Consider the following 23,244-nt stretch of genomic DNA (forward strand, 5'->3'; position numbering starts at 1 on the left):
TCAATAATGAGAGAGAATCATCGATTGGCTGCCTCCTGCACACCCCACCCCCACCAGGGATTGAGCCCACAACCCAGGCATGTGCCCTGACCTGTAATCTAACCAATACCTCCTTGTTCATAGGTCAATGCTCAACCACCCAGCCACGCCAGCCGGGCTCTTCCATAACGTTTTATTGAGCATCTGCCATGCACTAGGCTCAGCACAAACAACCTCTCTATGTCCAGGCAAGCAAGCCCTTTGCCTTCACTGGGACCCACCCTCCTTCTTCCCTCAGCACAGCCAGAGAGGAAGCACAGCCAGAGAGGAAGCCCAGGGCACACAGGCAGCTGCTCCCTTTTGCCTACACACTACTCGGCTGGGCCAGCAGGGGGCGCTCTTTCCCCAGGCGTCCCACTTTCTGGCGCTCAGGGCTAGTCCAGGGAAGGGACCACAGCTGGCTTCGTTCAGGTCCCCCCTTTCTTGGGGGCGATTCCCCTCTGCTGACCTTGACTCTTCCCCCTCATGGGCAGCCGGGCAGTCCTCAGATGGTGTCTCTCTGCCCAGGGGCGTGCACTGCAGGCCTCTTGTTCTCTATTCCTCCCACGTGGGGGGGCCTAGAGGCTGCATTTGAAAGAAGCCCTGGGGACTCTGGGAGAAGCAAGGCGACCCTAGTGACTCCTGCAGGGGCCCCCTGTGGCTGAGACCCAGGGCAGCAGAGGATGTCTGGGAGGCAGTCAGCCGGGGGCTCAGGGCAGTGCTTCCCCCAGAGCACGCGGCAGCTCTGCCTTTCCACTGTGCTCCGTTCTCTGCCCTTCTGGGAGCATGTATGACTGTATAACTAGAAACACAGATGCACATGTGCGTGCGTGCGCAGGGACACGGCTTGAAGCCCTGGTCCCCTGCAGTGTGCCAGGGAGAGGGACACACACGCCGTCACCAGGACTGTGCACATGGCAACCCCTTCCCCCAACCCACCGCCAGTCCAGATGCAGCGGGGATTCTGCAGGAAACTGCTGGGGTATGGGCACAGTAGCAGACAGGATCCCGGTTGTCTCTGTTTAACAGCCCGGTGTGCCTCAGAGAGTGGAAGCCGGGAGAAACATGCACACTGGGAATTGGGGGCTCCTTTCCGCTTAGGGAACTCTGAGGAGGGGTGGAGGGAGAGGATTGGGGAAGTGAGAAGGCAGGAGGAAGGGCTCTGGCTGGATGCAGAAGGCCCTGAGCGCTGGGCCCCTCCCCAGTTTAACCAAAAGAGGAGTGAGACCCCGCTCCAGACGGAGCAGGGCTGGAGGGACCCAGAGCAGGGAGGAGGAAGCAGGCTTCCTGGGCACAGCCGTGTGGAGGTGGGCCGTCTGCTTCTTGGCTCCTGGCCTGGCTCAGTGGGTCCCTCCACACACCGTGGCCAGGTGAACTCTGGAGTCGTGGGACTCCTCTCTGACACTCCAGCCTCTGATGCTCTAGGGCAGTGGTTCTCAACCTTCCTAATGCCTGCGATCCTTTAACACAGTTCCTCACGTGGTGGTGACCCCCCAACCATAAAATTATTTTCGTTGCTACTTCATAACTGTATTTTTGCTGCTGTTAAGGAATCATAATGCAAAATATCTGTGTTTTCCGATCGTCTTAGGCTCTACAGCAGCCGTTCTCAACCTGTGGGTCATGGCATTAGAAAAGGTTGAGAACCACTGCTCTAGAGTCTAGAGCACATGTGTCAAACACAAGGCCCGCGGGCCAAATCCGTCCCGCCAGGCCTTGCAATGTGGCCCGCACCGCGCTGTCATCACTGCACTCCGCTGCGTTTCCATCACAATGACAGTTTATGACTGTTCAGTAAACCATTCGGCCCGCGATTTAGGCTGGATTTTAGATTTTGGCCCCTTCTCTGATTGAGTTCGACACCCCTAGTCTAGAGGGCCAGCCAATCCATTGTGACTTGGCTGGCTTCCATCAGCAGAAGGGCCAACAGCTGCCCCACGCTGACCTAGGGAATCCCAGACAGCACTCTCGCCGAGGAGGGAGCCACACCAACCAGTGGGCCCCATCTGTCCAGAGCTGTCCATTGAGTCTTGGGAGGACTGGGTGCTTCTTGAATGACACAGGAGGACGGGGCGGGGCGGGGGGTGGACCCAGCAGCCAGCCCAGGGGAGTCACAGAGGACGCCTTTGTGGATGAAGCTCTCCTGAGCAGGAGCACAGTGCTGTCAGGTTTCGCCGCCCTCTGCTTTGCCAGACCCTCCAGGCGGGTGGGTGAGGAAGACCCAGCTTGTGGATGTTGGATAGACATCCTGGAGGTTTGGGAGGCCTGTCTGCACAGGAAGGGGAGAAGCTGTCTTTCCAAGCTGGGACTGCCTTTAGACGGTGGCTTACATGGTTCTAAGAGGGCAGAAGTGAGATACAAATACAATCCTCTAGACTGGGTGTCGAACTCAATCAGAGAAGGGGCCAAAATCTAAAATCCAGCCTAAATCGCGGGCCGAATGGTTTACTGAACAGTCATAAACTGTCATTGTGATGGAAATGCAGTGGAGTGCAGTGATGACAGTGCGGTGCGGGCCACATTGCAAGGCCTGGCGGGACGGATTTGGCCCGCTGGCCTTGTGTTTGACACATGTGCAGGGAATCGTCCCCCAGTGCCCGTCACCCAGAGAGCTTCATGCACCAGCTGTGCCCTAGGGGCCCGCCCCGCCCAGAAGCCCCCACCTTCCTCTGGATGTACGCAGTACCCTGGCCATGCCCTGCCCAGCCCAACTCTGCCAAGGAAAACCATTTGGATATTTCTCTATTGTGATCTTGGCCACTCTTTTTTGATGCGGTAGAATCAGACAGTTTCCCTTTCAGTTGTTCCATTATTTCAAACTACTCGTTAAACAATGTCTTCAAAGAAAAACCAAGCCACCAGATTAATAAAGTGCCACTGAACGGGTGTGACGAGGGAGCTGTCAGACCCCACGCAGGGAACGCTGACATGCAGGCTGGCCTGACCTCGGGGACCCGGGCAACTGTCGCATGACTTCCACTCTGTCTCCGGAGTCGAGAGCCGCTTAGTGCCAAGTGCTATGTGGACACTTGCCTGCTGGACAACGGAGACAGGAATTTATTTTCCATCTCTCAGGCAGCCTGACACAGAGCACGTAATGATTTTCTGTCAGGCCAGGCTTTGCTGGATTTGAACCCGTGACCCAGAGGTAAAAGGCCCCAATGTAAGGCCCTCTTTACAATAACTAGCCTGCCCGGGCCTCACTCTGCCTGGCCCAGCGTTCTGTCTTGGATCTGCCCACGTGTTTGCCTCAGCCAGTTGAGTTTTGGTTGCATCCTAACGTAGCATTTGGGACTGAGAGGTTAATGTTCCAGAATTCATGTCCAGAAGAAATGGGAAAAAGCAGGTAGTTACTATAAAGGAGCACCTATATGATTGTCAGCTGATTTCTCAACAGAGACCATGCAGGCCAGACGGGAATGGCAAGAAATATTCAAAGTGATGAATAGTAAGAATCTACAGCCAAAGATAATCTACCCAGGAAAGCTATCACTCATAATCGAAGGCCAGATAAAGAGCTTCACTAATAATAATAAAAAAAAAGCTAAAGGAGTTCATCACCGCCAAACCAGATTTATATGAATTGCTGAAGGGGGTTCTTTCGGAAGAGAAAGTAAATAAAGATAAAAATTATGAACAACAAATACGTAACTATCAACAAGTGAATCTAAAAACCAAGGAAATTAAAAAAAAATCTGATGAACAATATTAACTGGTGAATATAATAGAATCAGAGGTATGGAAGGGGAGTGAACTGATGATTCTTGGGGAAAAGGGGAGAGGGGGATGTGAGAAGAGACTGAACATAAATTGTGCACCTATGGATGAGGACAATGGGGGGTGGGGAAAGGGCAGAGGGTGGGGTGGGAACCTGGTGGAGGAGAGCAATGGGGGGCGGGGGAAGGAACATTTGTAATAATATGAACAATAAAAATTTATTTGAAAAAATAAAATAAAATAAAATAAAAGGCTGTTGGTCTTAAAAAAAAAAAAAAAAAAAAGGAAATGAGAAATGGGAGGCAGATGATGCCATAGAGGCAAGGGCCTGTTTGACTAGCCTGGGTCCAAAAGACACATGCTCCTCCAGGCTGGGGGCCTGACCCTGACCTCAGGACCTTTGCACATGCGTTTCAGCCAAAGAGATGGCTCCCAAAGGGAACACCACACAAGGATGTGCCTCGGGGGGGGGGGTGGTGCTGAGGTCTAGATCCTTTGGGTCTCAATTATGCTGGGGTCAAAACTGTCATTACTTTTACTGATGGTTTTCATTAAAAAAAAAAAAAAAATTAGGAGCATCCGTAGATAATAGGATGATTCCTAGCCCCTGAATGATAACCGAGAGCCACACGCCACTTTCTAAAAATGGTGTTTCATAACCTGAAGACATCTGTCCTCCAAAGCCAGCGAAGTAACCTGGAGGCCTTAAGGGCTAACCCATTGCTCCATAAACATTTATTGAGGTTCCTACCCTCAGGCAAGCATCCTGTCAGTTATCGGGGTTACAGAGATAAACAAAGCAGGTACCCATGGAAGAAACTGATCATTTGGGGGGTTGGGGGGAGAACATGTGGAAAATGATAATTTTCTACAACCTGATGAGTGATAAATTAGCAAGTGAAGATGTTCTTTATACAACTGAAAACCAAAGACGGTGTCTCATAAGCGGGGGAATGTGTCAGGGAGGGGGTGGGGAGACTGTGAATCCAGTTAGTAGTGCAGAGGAGGTGGGAAGCCCAGGTGCTGGCCACGTCAGCCATCCAGGGGGAAATCCAGACTTTGTCACTTATAAGTTCTGGCACCTGGAACTTGGTCTCTTGGAGCCTCCATTTTCTCATCTGTAAAATGGGAGCAATTACACCAAAGCCCAAAATTGTCACAGAATTAAACAGGGTAATTCATGGAAAGCATTTAGCAGAGCGCCCAGCACATGGCAGGCGATGGATACATGCCAGCAAAGGGCTTCCTGGTGGAAGAAGGGCAATCCTGGAGGGAAAAGAAACACTAAGGAAGGTTTTTTAAGATAGCAGCAGTGGGATGGGGAAGAAGGTGGGAATTAAGAAGTTTTGTAGACAGAATAAAGAGAATTCGCTAACTGAAGACCAAAAGTGAGCTGTGAAGGCTGAGGGGAGGACCGCTAGGCCTGGTTGCTAAGCCAACACAGAAAGCAGGTTGGGGAGGTTGCTATGCCAACAGAGGAAACTAGCTTGGGGAGGGTGAATGTAGGGAGAGGTTATTGACTTTTCCTCTAGGGCACGTGGGGTTAGAGGGGCCTTGGGGATATTCAGGTGCGAATGTCCAGTGAAATGGGAAACGTGAGCTCAGGGCCACAGATCTGGGCGTCCTTGCTGGTTTACAGAAGGTTGACTAATGCTGTGGGCGTGGCTCAGAAGTTCCCACCAGTGGTGGGAAGACTTGAAGACCAGAATTCCTAAAAATGTTAAAGGGATGGGGTGGGGAGTGGGGGGGTTAAATGGGACTGTCAGAATGACCCACCCAGGAGGTGTAGCAGCAGGGGGTCTCCAGGACAGGAAGTCCTGTGGAAAATACAGCTGAGTTCCAGCCACGCTGGCAAAGCCTGCCTAGGACTCCGAGGGCCAGGCATGGACCCAGACCCCAGGACTTCACGGACGTGAGCACAGACAGGCGGGGCTGCAGGACCTCACGTCTGGAAGAGGCAGGAACAGGGCTGGGCCAGGACCCATGTCCTCCATGTGCTGCCTCCCCTCCCGTGGGCTCTGAGCTGGGCCTTCCTTCTGAGCTGGGCCTTCCTTCTGATCATCTGGAATTTCTGAGATGGAGGGGGGGGGGGGGGGGGGAGGGGGAAGGCTTTGATTCACACCACACAGAGAGAGAACAACATCCTTTATCCACCTTGGTGGCAGATTTCAGAGTTTAGAATCAGGCTAATTTCCAGAAGTTTAGGGTTGTGGAGAAGTCTGTTTAGTGGTGAGTTGTGTGGGCTCCTGAGTCAGGAGAATCTGATTTGAAATCTCCGCTCACCTGGGAACTGTGAGGCCTGCCATCACTGTTTGCCTCTCTGCCCTCAGTTTCCTTACCTACACAGTGGGGATGGCGATATTACATCTCCTCCTAGGGTTGCTGCAAGAGTCAAATGCAAAGTCTGGGTGAAGAGCCTAGTATGGCCTGTGGTGCGGAGGCATGCTGGGCTCGGCTGTCTCATTCCTCCCAACGCCAGCGTGAGGAACAGCATGCTGGCAGCTTGGCATCACCAGGGTGGGCATGTGTGCCCCACAGAGCACTGGGTATTACTGCTAGTGTCGCAATCTCCCAGTCCATCTGAGCGCATCTTAATTTATATCTGGATGTGATGGTTTAAGAGCGAATCCCGTGCTCCTCCAAGATTTCCAAGATTATCCATTCTTCTCATCACCTCCTGTAAACATGCCCGCTTGTGATTTGGTGTCCTTATTACTGGAATGTTTTATCTTATCTCCTCTATAGCACCTTTTGGTGGATGTTGAACCTTTTATTTCCTTTCCCCCCAGATAAACAGAAAGCTTCAGCGTAAAGCAGATTGACTTTTTTTCTGCAGAAAGAGTCATTATGGGAAACAGTATGGGGGATCCTCATGAAATTAAAAATAGAACCCCCATAACCCAGCAATCTCGCTTGGGGTATATAGCCAAGGTACACAAAATAACTAACTCAAAGGGAGTCTATAATAAGAACTCTCACAGTTTTGAAGGTGAGGACCTACCTGTTAAGATCACAGTTTGGAAAATCAATACACATTTTTGTGGCTGCTCCTCTGAGCCAGGCACTGCGTTAGGCACTGAAGAGAAATAGAGATGAAGACTGCATTGGAGGAGACAGAAACCTCAAGTAACAACCAGATGATGCAAAGGTTTGAGAAAACGGGAGGCATCTTCCAAGGGCACATCACGGGAAGCCAGCCCTGCCCTGTGGGAAGCAGGAAAGCTGGGTGGGGCAGGTGACGACACTTGGCCCTCAGGGAGAAGAGACTGCTAACCAAGCACAGCAAATCAAGAACAGAGGCATGGAATTCAAAGTAACTCGCTCATAAGGAAACACTGGGTTTGGAAAAGGCATTTTAAGGTTTCCTCTTTTCTCTCTCTCAAAAGAATAATGAGGGTAACAAGCATTCAGATCACCCCAAATCTATCACTTCTGTTGGGTATGCTTCTCTTTGGTCCTCAACTCCGATGCAGAGAACCTACCATATTTCTGATACAAAAGCCAGGGCTGTTTCTGGCTCTAAATTTATGGCCTGGAGAAAGAACTAAGAAGGAAAGATGGTGGAGCTTGTGTCTATTTCGCCACAAATTATACAATAGTGTCTGGGTGACTCCAGAGAAATCTGCAGGCTCTCAGAAGGCATTGGGACCGCATCTGAAATCAGGCTCACAATAAGACACAGGTTCTCTTGTGATTTCTAAAACATCTCTTTGTTTAATCATAGAATCCTTTTCATCTTCCATTCATCATAAATAATCCACTTCATTACTTTACCAATCCTTTTGAAAAAATTTGGTATTTAGCATAAACAAACATGGAACATTAGCCAGAGGTGTGTTAATTTAAACAGAATAGGAAAGAATTTGAAAAAAACAAAACAAAAAACCCATCCATAAAAATTTTAAAACTTAGAAAAGAACATAAGAATAGATAGAATAGATTATCACCCACTAAAAAAAAAAAAATCAAATTTCATAACAGCCATTAAAAAAAATCCAGGTGGAAAAATGGGTAAACATAAATATAATCTAATTATTTCTTTCATAAATACACTTAGACAAAACAAATACATAGAACAGATAGCTTGACAGTACATAAACATAATAAAGTATTTTCAGACATGAATAATTAAATCCCAATAAAAATGAGTTAAAAATAAATTTTAATTGTTTTTTCTTTATGGAAAAATATGCCACAGCATTTATGTAAAAAAAAAAAAAAGCATAAATTTATCACTAAAGTCACCAAAATTCACCATGTAGATGTTATAGTATTTTCAGTTGAATTTTATCCCATAATCACACACCTACTACAGGTGTTTGACAAGAGAGGTAGATAAGTTGGGGGAAAAACAGCATTCTAATGCTAGCTTTTATTGTAACTCAATTTCATTGACTCTGAACTTTAAAGAAGTTTACAGGAACAGAGCACAAAAACTTTTCTGAGCTCCATTATTTGTAAGCATCCAAAGTACCAAGCAAAATTACAAGCAAAAGTCTTGACAATGAAAACTCTTGACAAATAGCCCATTTAGCATAGTTTTATGCGAGGTCTGGCACTAGCTTTGAAATTGACACCGAGGACAACTGTTGTGAAATTTGTGAAATTCGGTGATATGGAATGAGTCAGAAGTTCACGGGAGAGGAGACCGGGTAGTAACAAGAACACAAAGTTACACTGTGGATAGACTTGATTGGTTCCTAAGGAATTGTTTTCTTTTGTTGACAGAACAAGAAGACAGCTGCCAAGGACAGTGTGGCCCGGTGTGACCCCAGGTGCCTATCTTGTCTGTCAAATCAAGAAAGACACATGGACAGGATGCCACAGAGGATGTGCAGGAAGCAGAGAGAGTGTCCCCCTGATTGTATATATTGCTTTATTCTCTCTTTGGGTCCAGTGAATGCTCTCCAGGCATCCCAGAGGCAAATATTCCATACTGTTTTGAAAGCTGAAGCCCAATTGGGAACAAAACCAATAAGTGGTTTTGCATTTTCTGTGCCCACTTTTCTTTCCATTTGGCTAGAAAGAATGTGTATCTGTAACATCTGTTTGCATCTATGACCTTCATATTTCCATTTATTCATAACAGCAATCTGATTTAAATTTTTTTTTAATGTCGCAATCCTTTGACAAGTCTGCCAAGGAAAATTTCATTCATAACTTGTCTCAAATGCCGTTAAGTATGCTTAATTCAAGGATGTAACAGGCTGCTTCTAGCTAACGGGGGTGATTTGTGCTCAGCACATCTATGTAACAAGAAAAGGTTTTTCTCAGTTGTGGAATGTGAATACAGCCCATCATTAATTGCTGCTGCTCTCAAACTGATAACAGGTTTGTGTCTCATATTTGGCTGCTATGAGTTTGCGAGTGTGTTGGGAAATAGGAAAGAAATTAAAGCAAAAGAAAAATGAAAAATCCATGATTTTGAAAATCCTGAAAGTCATATTCTGTAGTTTTCCTCAAAATGTCCCTTCATTGACTCATCACTCAACCATCAGGTCTTTTCTTTGAAGCAGCTTAGAGTAAATTTAAGACACATAATATCACAATTTCTGATCATGGCACAGAGGAATTTCTGTGTGGAAACCATTTGAAGGAATGTCTAAAAAAAATGATGTCAAGGAATGCAGACAACTTATGCTTTTCAGTCTATGACTCCTGTGGAGTTGATCAGAGGCATGTCACAGTTGTAGGGAAAAAAATCACACAGTAAATCAAAGTACTTAGATTAAGACTTTGGAAGTTCTCCCCGCTTCGGAAGGGCGTTTCTCCTTCCGAACAGTACAGTAACCATGACAGAGGTGTACGCACAAAGCTGGGGCTTTTGTCACTTGGGATGAACAACTCCAAAATACTGCACCGCCCCTGGCAGTAACCAACAAAGTCGGTTTTGGAAAGAACGCTCTTGTCAAATACATTTTTAAGGCACTTCAACAGTTATATCGTTTTCTGTGTGTAAAAAAATAAAATATGCATCGGAGCAAAATTCACAAGTACGCGTCTCAGGACTGTGCACAACCCTGTACATATGTACACCGCCGCAGCCCGGGCACCGCCTGTGCTATACGACCGGCCTCGTCAGCTTCACTCCCTGCAAGAGAGGAGAAGACGCAGTTCAGAGTTGGACAGCACCCCGGGGCCGAGTGCAAGCGTCAATAAATATCAGATCATCGATGCTACGAGGAGGAAGAGGCCCGTCCAGCGAGCACTATGTAACCACTGACCCAAACCTCGGTGACAGACATCGCCCGCCCAACTCTCTGGCCTGCAGGCTGTCACCTCCCAGCCTGGCCTGGCCGCTCACACAGTCCCCTGTGCACTGGGCTTGGCCCCAGGTCTCAATCGGTCTTGTCTGCAGGGACATTGTGGAGACACTTGGGATGGGTGCTCTGGGTTTGGTTTTGTGCTCCCATGGGAGGGATGCCATCCTAAGGCCCTGGCGTGTTCTAAGTTAGACAGCGGCCCCAGCGTGGGAAGATGAACAGCGCTGTCCAATGTCGCCTCCCCTTGGAAATGCTTCTTTATCTGCAGAACAAAGGCCAGGGCTTTGGACCATTCAGAACATTTCACTCTGACTAGTTTGCTATTTGCTATGGCTGTGCATTATTATTAGGGCATCAGGATTCTCAGATAATTTTCTTCATTCTTTGTCAAAATGTATATGTAGAAATTCTGGTCTATAAGGCACATATACATTGATAAATGTAAGTGTAAGTCTAACTGAAATTTTTCAAAATGGGTGAACAGTGAAGAACAAGGTGCTAACATGCTCCTCTACCAACCCCGTGTGGGAGGACAAGGCCTGGAGCCGTGCCTGGCGCAGAGTGGCCCTCACTAGCACTTGGTTAAGTAACTACATGAGTGACGGTGGTGACAGGAAGGACAAGCACAGCAGCTAGCTTTTGTCAGACACCTGCTGCATGCTCCCCCACAACTCTGGGGGTATATCAGCATCAGTCCTCGAATGGCAAACACTGAGGGGCAGAGGAGTGATGTGGCCAGCAGTGAGCAGGGGCAGAGCCGGCAGCGGGCTGGCTCTCGGGTCACATGTGCTTTGAGTGCATTTACTGAACATTCACCCCAGTGCACTGTGCCCTTCAGTATGAGCAAATGGAAACGAGCTTTACAAGCTGCCTTTTAAGTATAATTGTACTTTTATAACCACACAAAACATTTAACCTCAACCCTCCTGCTCAGACCGAAGTGGATCCATGCATCATTGTTGGGTTTAGTTAAGGAACTATGTCCTCTGAGAACAAGAACATGCAGTGTGTGGACAGCTAACACCCAGAAATAGCATTTCAATCTGATCTGGATCCAAGTAAGATCCATCCGGAGTCCCACCTTCTGCCGCGACACCATCCAGGACTTTATTGTGGGCACCAGCACGCTGCCCAGGAGGATCTGCACCGGGTGGTAGATGAGCAGAGGGACGGAGATCAGGGAGAGGTGCTCGTGGCCTGCGAACACGATCTTCAGCATCGGGATTCCTGAGGGACAAAGGGAGGAAATCGAGAGGCACGTTCAGTGTGTCATCCATTAAGGACATTCTCCACTAACATTGGAACTTAGAATAGGTCATTGCCGCATCCCTCGTGGGTGTTCACAGGACTGGAAAGGGAAGGTCTCAAATGAGTCACCAAGTCGGTTCATCTTCTTTTCAGGACACAGGCTCTGAGCTCCACCTGGAGCCAATGAAAGCTCAGAAGGTGCTCAGTATTTGAGGGCACCAAGAACTCTTGCTGCATGAGCAGCCTGTCTAACAGGAGGAGGGGAGGAGATAGCGTGGAACAGAGTTGCTTCAGGAAGTCTGAAAAATCCCAGAGAGGCCAACGTTCAGAATGGGTCCTTTCTTGCTTAGTCGTGAGATAGGGAGGCCTTCCTGGCACCATTTCAAAGCCCCAAAGCTCACTTTAAAAAAAAAAAAATATATATATATATATATATTCTATTGATTTTTCACAGAGAGGAAGGGAGAGAGATAGAGAGCTAGAAACGTCGATGAGAGAGAAACATCGACCAGCTGCCTCTTGCACACCCTCTATTGGGGATGTGCCCGCAACCCAGGTACATGCCCTTGACCGGAATCGAACCCGGGACCTTTCAGTCCGCAGACTGACACTCTACCGCTGAGCCAAACCGGTTTCGGCCATCAAAGCTCACTTTTGAGAGCTGGAAGGATATGGTCAGATAATGAATGGTACACACTGCGGTCTCTAGGAGGGTACTTCAGCCAAATGAACAGTAACCAAGGCTTTGCATGTTCTCATTTGGCCCAGGGTCTCAAGGCGTGCTACACAACATTGCACATGGCAGGCGAACTCTAAGACTAGTGCTGTTTAAACCCATGTTGAAAGTTTTAATGGAATTCAAGTACATGAACACTACTTCCTGAGTCTACACTCTATTACACAAGGGCACGGTGTGCATACGGTATTTTGTAAGCAGCTGACTACAGTGTGTATCTATTAAGCTCCTGTAACACAATCCAGACACTGGCAGTTGAACTGTTATTACCAGTGATTTGAATACGGCCTGGTTGTCAGGACAGGTGTGTATGTGGGTCAGCTCTGTCACCTGAATCGCTGTGAGAGCTTAGCCTTCTCCTCGTTTCTTTCTAATAGCTTCTGGAAAAGACTTCAGCTCCCAAGCTCTCACAGTGATGGCACAGAAACCATCTTTTATTGTAACCCGGCGGGGGAAAGCTCTGCGTTTTCAATGACTTGTGCTTCTGGTGAATTTCAAACCTTTACTCAACATGCATTTTCCCGCCGCTTTCTTTCTCCTGGCCTCAAGCCATTGCCGTAAACGGAAAACACTCCACCCTTCCCAACAAAGTCCTTCAGAGCTGCCAAAGCACAGGCTGAGGTTTCTGCACGGGTTCTGTCTTCTTGCTGATATAAAAGTCAAAGGTTTCTCTTAAAAAACAATACGCTCAATCTGTTCAATCTGTTCACAGTTGAGAAGCCACATCTGACATTGGAAAGTTGTTCCGAGGAGGAAAGGAGAAGATGTGAACACGCCCATCCTGTTTCCAGGAAAGATGACTTGGTCCACAGGGATGATGCCGAGAAGTCGGGGATGGGGGTGAAGGAAAGGTGGGGCTCCAGGGAGCGCATGAAATATGGGAACATTTGTCCCTAAAGGCGATCAGAGCAGGGGTTTCTGACCCCAAATTTGAGGACGTGGCTGCTGGGCTACAACGCCTGAGGCGTCCTTTCCTGGCTGAGCCTTGGGCTCAGAGTCACTGGGCACCGAAGGGAAGCCAGGGACACAGTCAGGCGGCTGCTGCTACTGTAAGTCAACAAGGAACCGAATGCAAGACATACAAGGTGTCTTAGTGTCCGAGACATCGGAAACCCACTGGCTGTGACGGATCAGGCAGAGACAGCAATGCTAAGGGGAAAAGTGGTTCCGTGTACTGAGTGCTTACTAGGTGCCATGTGTATCCATCTCCTGCTTTCCCATGTTAACTGAACTTGGCCTGGCAATAACCTGGAGGCTGCTGAAACTACCCTGTGCACGGCTTTCCTAGTGAGGAAACGGAAACTTTCCCCATGGTGAAGCCGGAGCTGCAACGAGGTCTTCAGTTCAGACGCCATGGGGATTGCAAAGCCTCGAAGCAGAACAGGCCTGGGGTGCCAAAAGCCTTTCAGACAGAAGTCCTTGTGGGCTCGTTCTCCTTGGAGCAGCTCCTGTGGATGAGGGACTAAGCGACTGTAGGGACCACCCCGGGGAAAGGGACAGAGACAAGCCAAGTCCTTACCCTCAGGAAGCTTCCAGTGTACAGTGACCTCTACCTTCTGAGGACCCGAACCCAGCCTCCCCCTCACCGGGAGGAAGGTCGCTCCGGCCTGTGCTGGACTTCCCACCCCACCTTCAGACAGGCCATTCTGTCCAAGCCTTCCTCCCCTCCTCACCACAGTGACCGCTGTTCACCACCATCTCATCATGCTAAATCACGCAGGTGTTTACCGTAGGCGACAAGGGCCTTCTGATTGGCCCCCACTCCCTCTGTGTCTCCACACCCCGCCCCTCTCCTGCCTCTGTGCTCAGCCATGAGGAGCACTGTGCCTTCTTCCTCACCGGCCCAGTCGTGCGCCATCCCCACGTCCTGTCCCGCCCGTGGGCCTTGGCACTTGAGATCCTTTTGCCTGGAATGCCCATCACCCACTTCCTGACCGGCTCAGCCTTCCAGCCCTTCCTTCTTTTTTTTTTTTTTTTTAATATATTTTATTGATTTTTCTTACAGAGAGGAAGGGAGAGAGATAGAGAGCTAGAAACGTTGATGAGAGAGAAACATCAACTAGCTGCCTCTTGCACACCCCCTACCGGGGATGTGCCCACAATCAATGTACATGCCTTTGACTGGAATTGAACCTGGGACCTTTCAGTCCGCAGACCGATGCTCTACCGGTGAGCCAAACTAGTTTCGGCCAGCCCTTCCTTCTTAAACTGCATCCGAGGCTGGCTTTAGCTCTGTGCTCACCAAACCTGGGGCTCACCTCAGCCCAGGGTCCCAGCATCTGGTATCATTGTGTGTTTTCCTCACTGAGCTAAGCTTCTCAGGGTCCGAGACCATTTCTTCTTCAGCTCTGAGCGTCCAGTAGGTGCTCAAGAGGAGTGCGCTGAATGAATAGGTTTGTATTTTTCCAAATTCCATCATTAAGTTACTGTGCTATGACTCCATTTTTTAAAATATATATTTTATTGATTTTTCACAGAGAGGAAAGGAGAGGGATAGAGAGCTAGAAACATCAATGAGAGAGAAACATCGACCAGCTGCCTCCTGCACACCCTCTACCGGTTATGTGCCCGCAACAAATGTACATGCTCTTGACCGGAATCGAACCTGGGACCCTTCAGTCTGCAGACCGACGCTCTAGCCATCGAGCCAAACCAGTTTCGGCTATGACTCCATTTTTATTACATTCATTAACTAGGTAAGAAAAAAAAAAGTGCAATGATTTAAAAAAAACAAAACAAAAAACCACCAAACTCACTAGAAAGAGTTTTCTTTTAAAAGTAAAATTTAAAATCAGGACCCTTTTCATCTCACCATCACTGCAGTAATACAAATGAAGGAAATTAATTTTAATGATCCCAGGTACTGATTCTGTGTCACCATGGCTGACAGGAGCCAACGAGACTTTAGGAGGTGGCATCTGACTTTATGGAAGTGAACACGAGGCATGCATTTACAATTTTACAGGGACTTTAGGCTGTCATGCTGAAAAATGTTTATAAAACATTAATCAAAAAGGGCCTCTTTAATACAATGCATTGTCTGAAAGATGTTAGAAGGCGCACCCTGTAAATGGATTCCTTTTCTGACTAAAGTAATTTCCACCCAAAGCATCTCCCCGCTGCTCTACACGCGCGCCGTGTGGCTAGATAAAGAGCCCTTCCACGGCACGTCACCGCCTGATGCGAGCACTTGGGAAGTCCCTGATGTACAGCACGCCGCATTTCCATGTCGCACATGACACACTCGTCTGAAATCACCCAACAGAGTTTGACACGGCGGCATCTTCCATAAGCACAGCTTTCAACAGACATCTGCCCGGTAGGAACTTCAAGTGCGAGCTTTCTTCTTCTAACAAGCAAGGAAGGGGTTTCTTTTATCCTTTCCTTTTATTCTTTGTTCCCAGGATGGAAGGGATAAAACAACACGAACTGGAACAGGTCCCCCCCTACCCCGCAGCCCTCCATTTTAAGTATGTTTATTTTATGTTCTCTGAATTACAATATTCCCTTTGTATCAAATGTTCGAGTTTCAAGTTACTACTTTCTACTGGATGAACTGTTTTCTATTTTTCCTTGAGAAACAGATATCCGTCTTCAGAGATTAAACGTGGGCCTTTGTATAATTCCCACAAAAGGGTTATTGATAGTTCACAATATAAAAACTATTGACTTGATATCATTATTTAGAGTTTATTTTACCTGTAGGTGCCCAATGTTCTCTTTCTATCTATCTATTGTATCTATCTATCTACCTATCTATCTATCTATCCATCCATTCATTAAAAATAATACTCTTTGGGCCTCTGCTGTCTGTGAGTTCTTGTTCCCGGGCTGAGGACATTAAGAGAACACAGGCAAAGTCTCTGCCTTCCTGAGGTCTTGACTACCTCAACTTTCCCCCAACTAAGGGATGAGAGTCCCCCTTTCTGTCACTGGCTTACCCAGCTTCTACAACTCAAACTTGGGGCATCACCTCGATTAATCCCATTTGTCTTTCCAGCTCCAGAGGAAGCCACCAGCTCTACATGATGCTCCTGCAGTCTCCCCTCCACCCACATCCCCCTTCCCTCAGCTTTCACCACACCTTCCTAACTCAGTTCCTCAACCAATCAAGCCAAGATGACTCTTCAGCCTCCTGCCCGGGCCCGTCTTCAGATTCTTCCCTTCATCAATGCTGCAGACCAGTGGGATTCATCTTCCTAAAGCCCGGATCCATGAAAGCCACTCCCTGCTAAACAATCACAAGGACTTTCCAGAGCCCATTCATCGAATCCTCTACCCACTCAACTCGATGCAAATCACTGTTACCACCCCCTGGAGTAAATGCTCGCTCGCCGCACAACACTGCTTCGCCTGCGTTTTCTCATGTAACCCTTCAGCAGCCTGTGGCGGCCATTTTCCCACTTAAAGATGAGGGGCCCTGGGTCTGGAGCAGTTAAGTGACTGGTTTGCCATCACACGTCAGGGCAGGTGGTGGAGGCAGACTTAGACCCCAGCCCACTTACTTTTCATCACGAAGCTATGTTAACTCCATCAAACCCAACTTCCCGCTGCCCGTGGCCATCACGGCTCCGGCCCAGCCCGGCCTTGTCTTTGCAGGAGCTGAGCCGCCTGGGCTCGTCCTTACCAGGTGCCTAAATCCCACCACGGGTCCTCTGGGCCCTGCTTTGTGTCTTCCTCCACCAGGAAGGTGGCCCCCGTGGGTGTCTTCCTCTGTTTTGTGTAGGTTTTGTTTCCCCTGAACACAGGCAAAGTATTATAATTTTCGTTGACTCTCCTCTGGTGTTTTTTAGCGCAGCACAGGACGGTGCTCAATACATAATAAGGGATTGATTATTCAGGAACAGGTGCTAAGTAATGTTTCCTGTTGAAAGCGACAGGATGTGGAACACATACCTGATGTTTCCCTGGACTGTAAAGGGAATTGTTCACATACACCCTCTGGGGAGGACTGTGTTTTATAGGATAAAAACAGGAGCAGGAGAGGATATATTTTGAAAACGCCCCTTGTGTCTTTTGGAATCTGATAGTACGCTTACTTTCTCACGTGGCTGAGAGATGGTCTACTCCGCTCACCTGGACCATTTCCTGTCTTTCCAAGATCCGCTCGCTCGCCTGAATTCACACGACTTGTTCCCATTTAAGTGCTTCCTCCGACTCCCCACTGAGCTCTGGAGAGAGCTGCTGGCCAATCGGGGGTCCAGTGGCTTCTCTCTTTAGTTGTCATGGTGATTTCCCACTTTTGTTTCGTTTGTTCTTAGTTAGAAACATCCATAACTTTACTATCCAAATGCCCTATGCATTGTTATTTGAATTCTCGCTCTTCCTGGCCAGTGGGTCTCTCAGGAAGGCCCATGTTTGCCTTTAACAGTCATTGGGATAGATGGTCTCCACAATCAATATGCAGTCCAGCACGGCGCTCAGTGTTTGAGAAACACGAACCCTCTTGTCTGGCATCGCTAAATGCCAATCTCTGTGTCCCCGTACGCAGCACATACATACACACACAGACATAACACAAATACACACACACACACACACACACACACACGCACACACACGCACAAACTCACCCCACACTCTTTCTCTCGAAGACAAATAGTGACAGAAAATCAAACTCATCGCTTCTCGGCCTTTTGGCTAAGATCATGTGTAGAAAATCAAACTCACTGGCACTGGTTTATTTCCATGACTAAAGGAAGGGGCAATTCTGTGCCATTTCTAGAGCACGAAACGATGCTTGGATAAGGTCCAACAGCAGTTTTGGAATTTGGTTACAAAGGCTTTCAAGAAAGACTGTCCTAAAGCAAGTTAGTTTTTAGTAACACAGATGTTCCATGCTGCCACTGGTAACCCAGCCTACCCAGGAGCCCGCACAGGGCAGTGCATAGGGGGCCTGACAGCCAAGTCAGAAAGCCCTGGGCTGGACCCCCACGTCCACCCCTAACTCCTGAGTGACCCTCATGAGGCAAGTTACACAGCCTCAGTTTTCACATCTGTAAAATGTATCCACTTTGTAGGTTTTTTTTTTTTTTTTTTTTTTTAGTGAAATAATACATAATGTCTGGTAAGTAGTAAGTCTTCATTGCTATGTGCCAGACACTGGGGTCGATGCGGTCAACAAATGGACAACCCCCCCATCTCCCCCAGGTCTTATGCTCTTACTCATTTAACCAGGAGAGTAGAGACCAAGCCGAAGCCAGGCGAGGAGCAAGCCCACCGGTCACGGGGGACTGAGAAGACAAAGCACTGCTATCAGAGGCCGTCAGGCAAACGGATTCAGCAAGGCTCTGTGTCATTCCGATTTTTAGAGAGGGTCAAAAGGAAGGCCACCTGCCTCCAGGTGAAGGCATGGGGGCCCGGGCCCATCAGAGACCTGCTGATCAGCCGAGAGCTGCCCAGGTGTGGCCTCTGACGAGCACCAGTGGGCACTGCAGCGGGTGGTGCACAGAGGCCTGAGGAGCCCCAGGGGGGAAGAGCTGCTTGACAACATTAGCCCAGCGCACCAGAGGGGAGGCCCCAGAGTAACAGCTCCACAGGAAAGGCCTGGAAGGGAGGAGGCGCTCCTTTCAAGAGGGGCTTGGGTGGCTGGCCTTCCACTCGCTTGGAATACAAGCGGGTTCACGAGCGTTTTCGGCCCGTTCGGAAAATCTAAGCTTATGTTTTTGCCTTCAGTTACCTGGGCTGTCACGCTACCACTTGGCTGAAAGTTTTATGTCAATAAAGATGCAAACTAGACCAAAATGAGCATCTGGTGTCGCCTGTACGTTCTGGTGGGAAACGATGTTTAATGATCGGGCTGAGCGGGCTCAGCAGATGCTGGGATGAAACACTGAACTCCACCAAGTTCAGTGTTTCCGAGGCTCAGCCTCGGAAAGTGAGGGGCACCCTCGCCTGTCTGGAGGCATCGCAGGAGCGATTCGCGGGCAGGGAGTTAAGAGTGAAGAACTGCGCGAGGAGCCCGCATTGGAACGCGGCTGTGTCTCCAGGAGGCATCGCCATGCTGAGGGAGACGGGCGGGCAGGAGGGCAGAGAGAGAACTTTTTCACTTTTCCAGACTGTGAGTGAAGAGTCGTCTGTCTTCTGAAGAGAAAGTCTGGCTTCTGTTCACACTCGAGGATGTGAGAACATCAGAAATAGAAACGAGGATTTCACACGACAAAAGTCATGCAAAGCCACCAGAATGTATTGGACAGGGTCAGCGACACTGAGCCGGCTGTCTGACGGCCCTGGAGAGCCTGGTTTAGTGTCAGGCTGTTTGAGGCGCGGTGCCACATAAATAAAGGAAAGAGCATGTGGACATTTTAAGTCTGAGGCAAGAAAACAGTTTTCCCTAAAGTTTCATATCCATGATCCTCTTAACAGCGGACAGTGGAACTTCCAGAAGGCTTCAAAAATCTTAGGTAAGTGGTAAATGTGTGTAAGCTGTGATCCCAATGAACAATATTGTTTTTAATGTATATTTTTTAAAAAAGTTTAAGCAACATGGCTGATAATCACCTCTGGTGATAACTTTCTTCTTCCTCTCTTTTTTTAAATCCTCACCAAAGGATATTTTTTAATCCTTACTGGAGTGTGTGTTTGTGTGTGTGTGTGTGTATATATATATTTAAAAAAAATTTTTTTTTTTTAAATCCTCACCAGAGGATGGATATATATATATTAATCCTCACCCAAGAGAGGGAGAAAGAGAAACAAGAGAGAGAAACATGGGGTGGTTGCCTCCCGCATGCACCCTGACCCAGGCTGGGGATGGAGCCTACAACCAAAGTACATGCCCTTGACCGGGAATTGAGCCTGAGACTCTTTGGACCATGAGCCTCTGCTCTAACCACTGAGAAACCCACTAGAGTGGTAACTTTCTTCTTGATGGTACCATGTGTATGATGTACACAAACCTCAGAAAAGGTGTTTTCTGACATAAAAACAAAAAACAAACAGAAAACCAAGGCAGTTTTGATTTGGGGATTAGAAATCAATTATTTACCCTTAAATCCACCTCTCTTAAAAAGGCTGCCTCGGGTTTCCATGGTGTAACCCAGTGTTTTTCAACCTTTTTTTGGGCAAAGGCACACTTGTTTCATGAAAAAAATCACGAGGCACACCACCATTAGAAAATGTTAAAAAATTTAACTCTGTGCCTATATTGACTATATATAAAGTAATTCTCTTGAATAGGAATCAAATAAACACAAAGAAAGTATTTTATAATTACTTTATTATGAAATATTAAGTAAACAAAATAGTGGAAAATTATAAAATTCTTGTCTTGTCTGCACCTACGGCACACCAGGCAACAGCTCGCGGCACACTAGTGTGCCGCGGAACAGCGGTTGAAAAACGCTGGTGTAACCTGACCAGATGGCATCTTTCCCACTGGCTCCTGATCTTTATTTATTCTCAATGATGCATGACTTGGGCAGTTAAGACCTCATGTGGAAGACTCTTAGGCAGAAGAAGAAATTAAGGAAACTCTGGGAGCCATTTCTGGAAACGATGATGTTTTTTTAATCTCCTCCGTCCTTCTTAACCACCAAGTGTTTAACGCATCTAATAACACAGAGAATTGTCGATTCCACAAATTGGTACACACGAATGGCCAATTTTATGAACAAATAAGTAGATATAATCCTGTCTTGTTAGAGCTCAGTGGAATATAAGTGCAGACCACAAAAAGTGGTCCAAGGCAGTGGCCATCAGTCCCAGCCACACCTCAGAATCACCTGGGTGACTTTCTCAAAACTATGCAGGAAAGATTCTGAGTTAAAGGGTATGGGGAGGGGTCCCGGCTCTCCTGTTACTGGACAGCTCCTGGGTGATTCCAGGTGGGCCAGGTTCAGAGCCGAGTCTGGTAACAAGGGGGAGCAAGAGAACACCAGAAGATTCTGGAGGTGGACCGAGGAGCCGCTGTGGGCCAGATCTGTGTGAACTGGGGGAACCTTTCTGAGGCTCGGTTTTCTAGTGTGGACAATGCAATCAATAATAGCTATTGTGCAGGGTTGCTATGAAGAATAAATGAGACGATAAGGCAATCTATGTGCCTAATACAGTGCCTAGCATGTAATAGGCACCCAGAAAATAACAGGGCCTTCTGCTTTTAATGTTTCAAAGTGTCCTCATATATATTTTCTGATTTAATGTTAGCCTCATCCTTGTGAGATAGGAAAAAAATATAGGCTTGCCAGTTTGGACATCTCTATGCCTGGCTGATTTATTATGGAATTTCATCTTATTTTATTATCAAACTAGAGGCCCAGGGCATGAAATTCATGCACAGGGGTAGAGGGTGTCCCTCAGCCCAGCCTGCACCCTCTCTAATCTGGGACCTCTTGAGGTATGTCTGACTGGGATCAGGCCTAAATGGGCAGTCAGACATCCTTCTCATAGTCCAGGACTGCTGGCTCCCAACCGCTCACCTGCCTGCCAACCTGGTCACCCCTAACCACTCCCCTGCCAGCCTGATCAGCACCTAACTGCTCCCCTGCCAGCCCAATTGCCCCTAACTTCCCTCCTCTGTAGGCCTGATCGCCCCCACTGCCCTCCCCCGAGCCTGATCCCTCCCAACTGCCCTCTCCTGCCAGCCATCTTGTGGAAGTCATCTTGTGTCCACATGGAGGCAGCCATCTTGTGTGTTGGAGTGATGGTCAATTTGCATATTACCTCTTTATTATATAGGATAACTCCACACAGGTATTTTTTTTAACTCACTGTGCATTAGCAATCAAGCACAAAAACAGTCTAAGCAACCTGCAAGCCCCAGCTCTGACTTCCCAGTGCTCTCATTGGCAGCATTTGTGAGGGGGTCACTCAGAGCAGGTGCAGCTCATTCGAGGGCAAGACTCGGTGACCTCACAGTCAGCCTCAGGCAATGGAGCTTCCTCACAGCACATGGGCACAAAACTGGGCAGAGCCTAGCACCCAGCACAGCCCTAGGACTTGCTCCTTATTATTTTATTTCATTTAAAAAATACTTTTATTAATTTCAGAACGGAAGGGAGAGGGAGAGAGAGATATTGTCGATTGTTGCCTTCTGCATGCCCCTTACTGGGGAATTAAGCCCGAAACCTGGGCATATGCCCTTGACCAGAATTGAACCTCGGATCCTTCAGTCTGGAGGCTGATGCTCTATCCACTGAGCCAAACCAGCTAGGGAGGGGCATGTCTTCAAAGTTCTCAGACAGTCTGCATATCAAGGAGTCCGTCAATTAAATTTATCATGGACAGTGACAAGTAATTTCATCAATAAAAACCTATTTCTGAATTCATTATGCTAATTAGTAATGTCACCTGTTGGGTTGATAAAGATACACCAGCATTTATGTAGCTGCTCTGACAAAATAGTAGCTGACTACCTCCGTGAGAATTTTCCATTTGAGCAACTGTTCCTGGCACTGAGGTCTAAACTGACCAGTTCAGTCATACATCACATTGCCAACACAAAAAAAATTTCAAGTGAATTACTTCATATAATGAGCACTTAGCACAGTTTTTGCCTATTAAATACTCAATGTCAGCTGTCATTATTATTACTACTTCTATTGAAAACATAATAGAGAAATAATTTTTTAAAACCTATATAATAAAAGCCTAATATGCAAATTGTCCCCTTGGGCAGTCATTCAACCAGGAGTTTGACAGCTCACTATGGCATGTGCTGACCACCAGGGAATGGTGAGGAACATGGCGGGCATGGCACTGGCAGTGTGTAGCAGTGGAGACACTGCTGGCCCTGATAGGCCCTGACAAGAGCGGGACCACAGCAGGATGGTGGAGCAGGTGAGCGGGTGGTGCCAGGCAAGTGCAAGTGGGGGCCCAATCGCCTGGCTGATTGCTCTGCAGATGGCGAACAGTGGCAGCAGCTGGGAGCTGGGGGCCCGGCCCTGATTGATAGCTCTGCAGGCGGGATGGTGGAGCAGGTGAAGGGGCAGCATCAGGCCATGGTACAGTGCTAGGTGGGGTTGTGGGGCTGCAAGGCTAGAGGGTGTGAGCTGGGGCTGAGAGCCTGGGGGAGCAATTTGGGGCCTGATTCTCGCAGGCCACCCAAGGGACCCATGCCTGAATTTGTGCACAGGGCCTCTAGTAAATCAATAAAAGGCTTAGAAACTGTTATAGTAGCTGAACAAATAAAATCTAAATATAGGTGATCTTAAATCATGTGGATTAGAAAATAGCGCCTCATCTCTTGAGCATGATAGTAAAATCTACTGGGCCTCCACTTCAGGGGCATCTATAAGGGTCTGTCAAACAGCAGGGGTCCCCGAA

General features: G+C 47.9%; 1 protein-coding gene across 4 annotated transcripts in view; it reads right to left on the reverse strand.

The window, feature by feature from the left end:
• Positions 1-7,426: 7,426 nt before the first annotated feature.
• The window catches only part of SLC10A7 (solute carrier family 10 member 7), a 189,001-nt gene continuing 173,183 nt past the window's right edge, over positions 7,427-23,244 (reverse strand). For all 4 annotated transcript variants that reach the window (XM_045576284.1, XM_036423867.2, XM_036423866.2 and 1 more), the window contains 2 exons: positions 11,080-11,225; positions 7,427-9,826 (listed from right to left, as the gene is read on the reverse strand). In XM_045576284.1, the coding sequence (XP_045432240.1) occupies positions 9,738-9,826; positions 11,080-11,225 (235 nt within the window). In that variant the 3' untranslated portion in view covers positions 7,427-9,737. The remainder of the gene's footprint in view (positions 9,827-11,079; positions 11,226-23,244) is intronic.

The sequence above is a fragment of the Pipistrellus kuhlii genome, unplaced genomic scaffold (assembly GCF_014108245.1).
Source record: "Pipistrellus kuhlii isolate mPipKuh1 unplaced genomic scaffold, mPipKuh1.p scaffold_m20_p_8, whole genome shotgun sequence".
Classification (NCBI taxonomy): Eukaryota; Metazoa; Chordata; class Mammalia; order Chiroptera; family Vespertilionidae; genus Pipistrellus; species Pipistrellus kuhlii.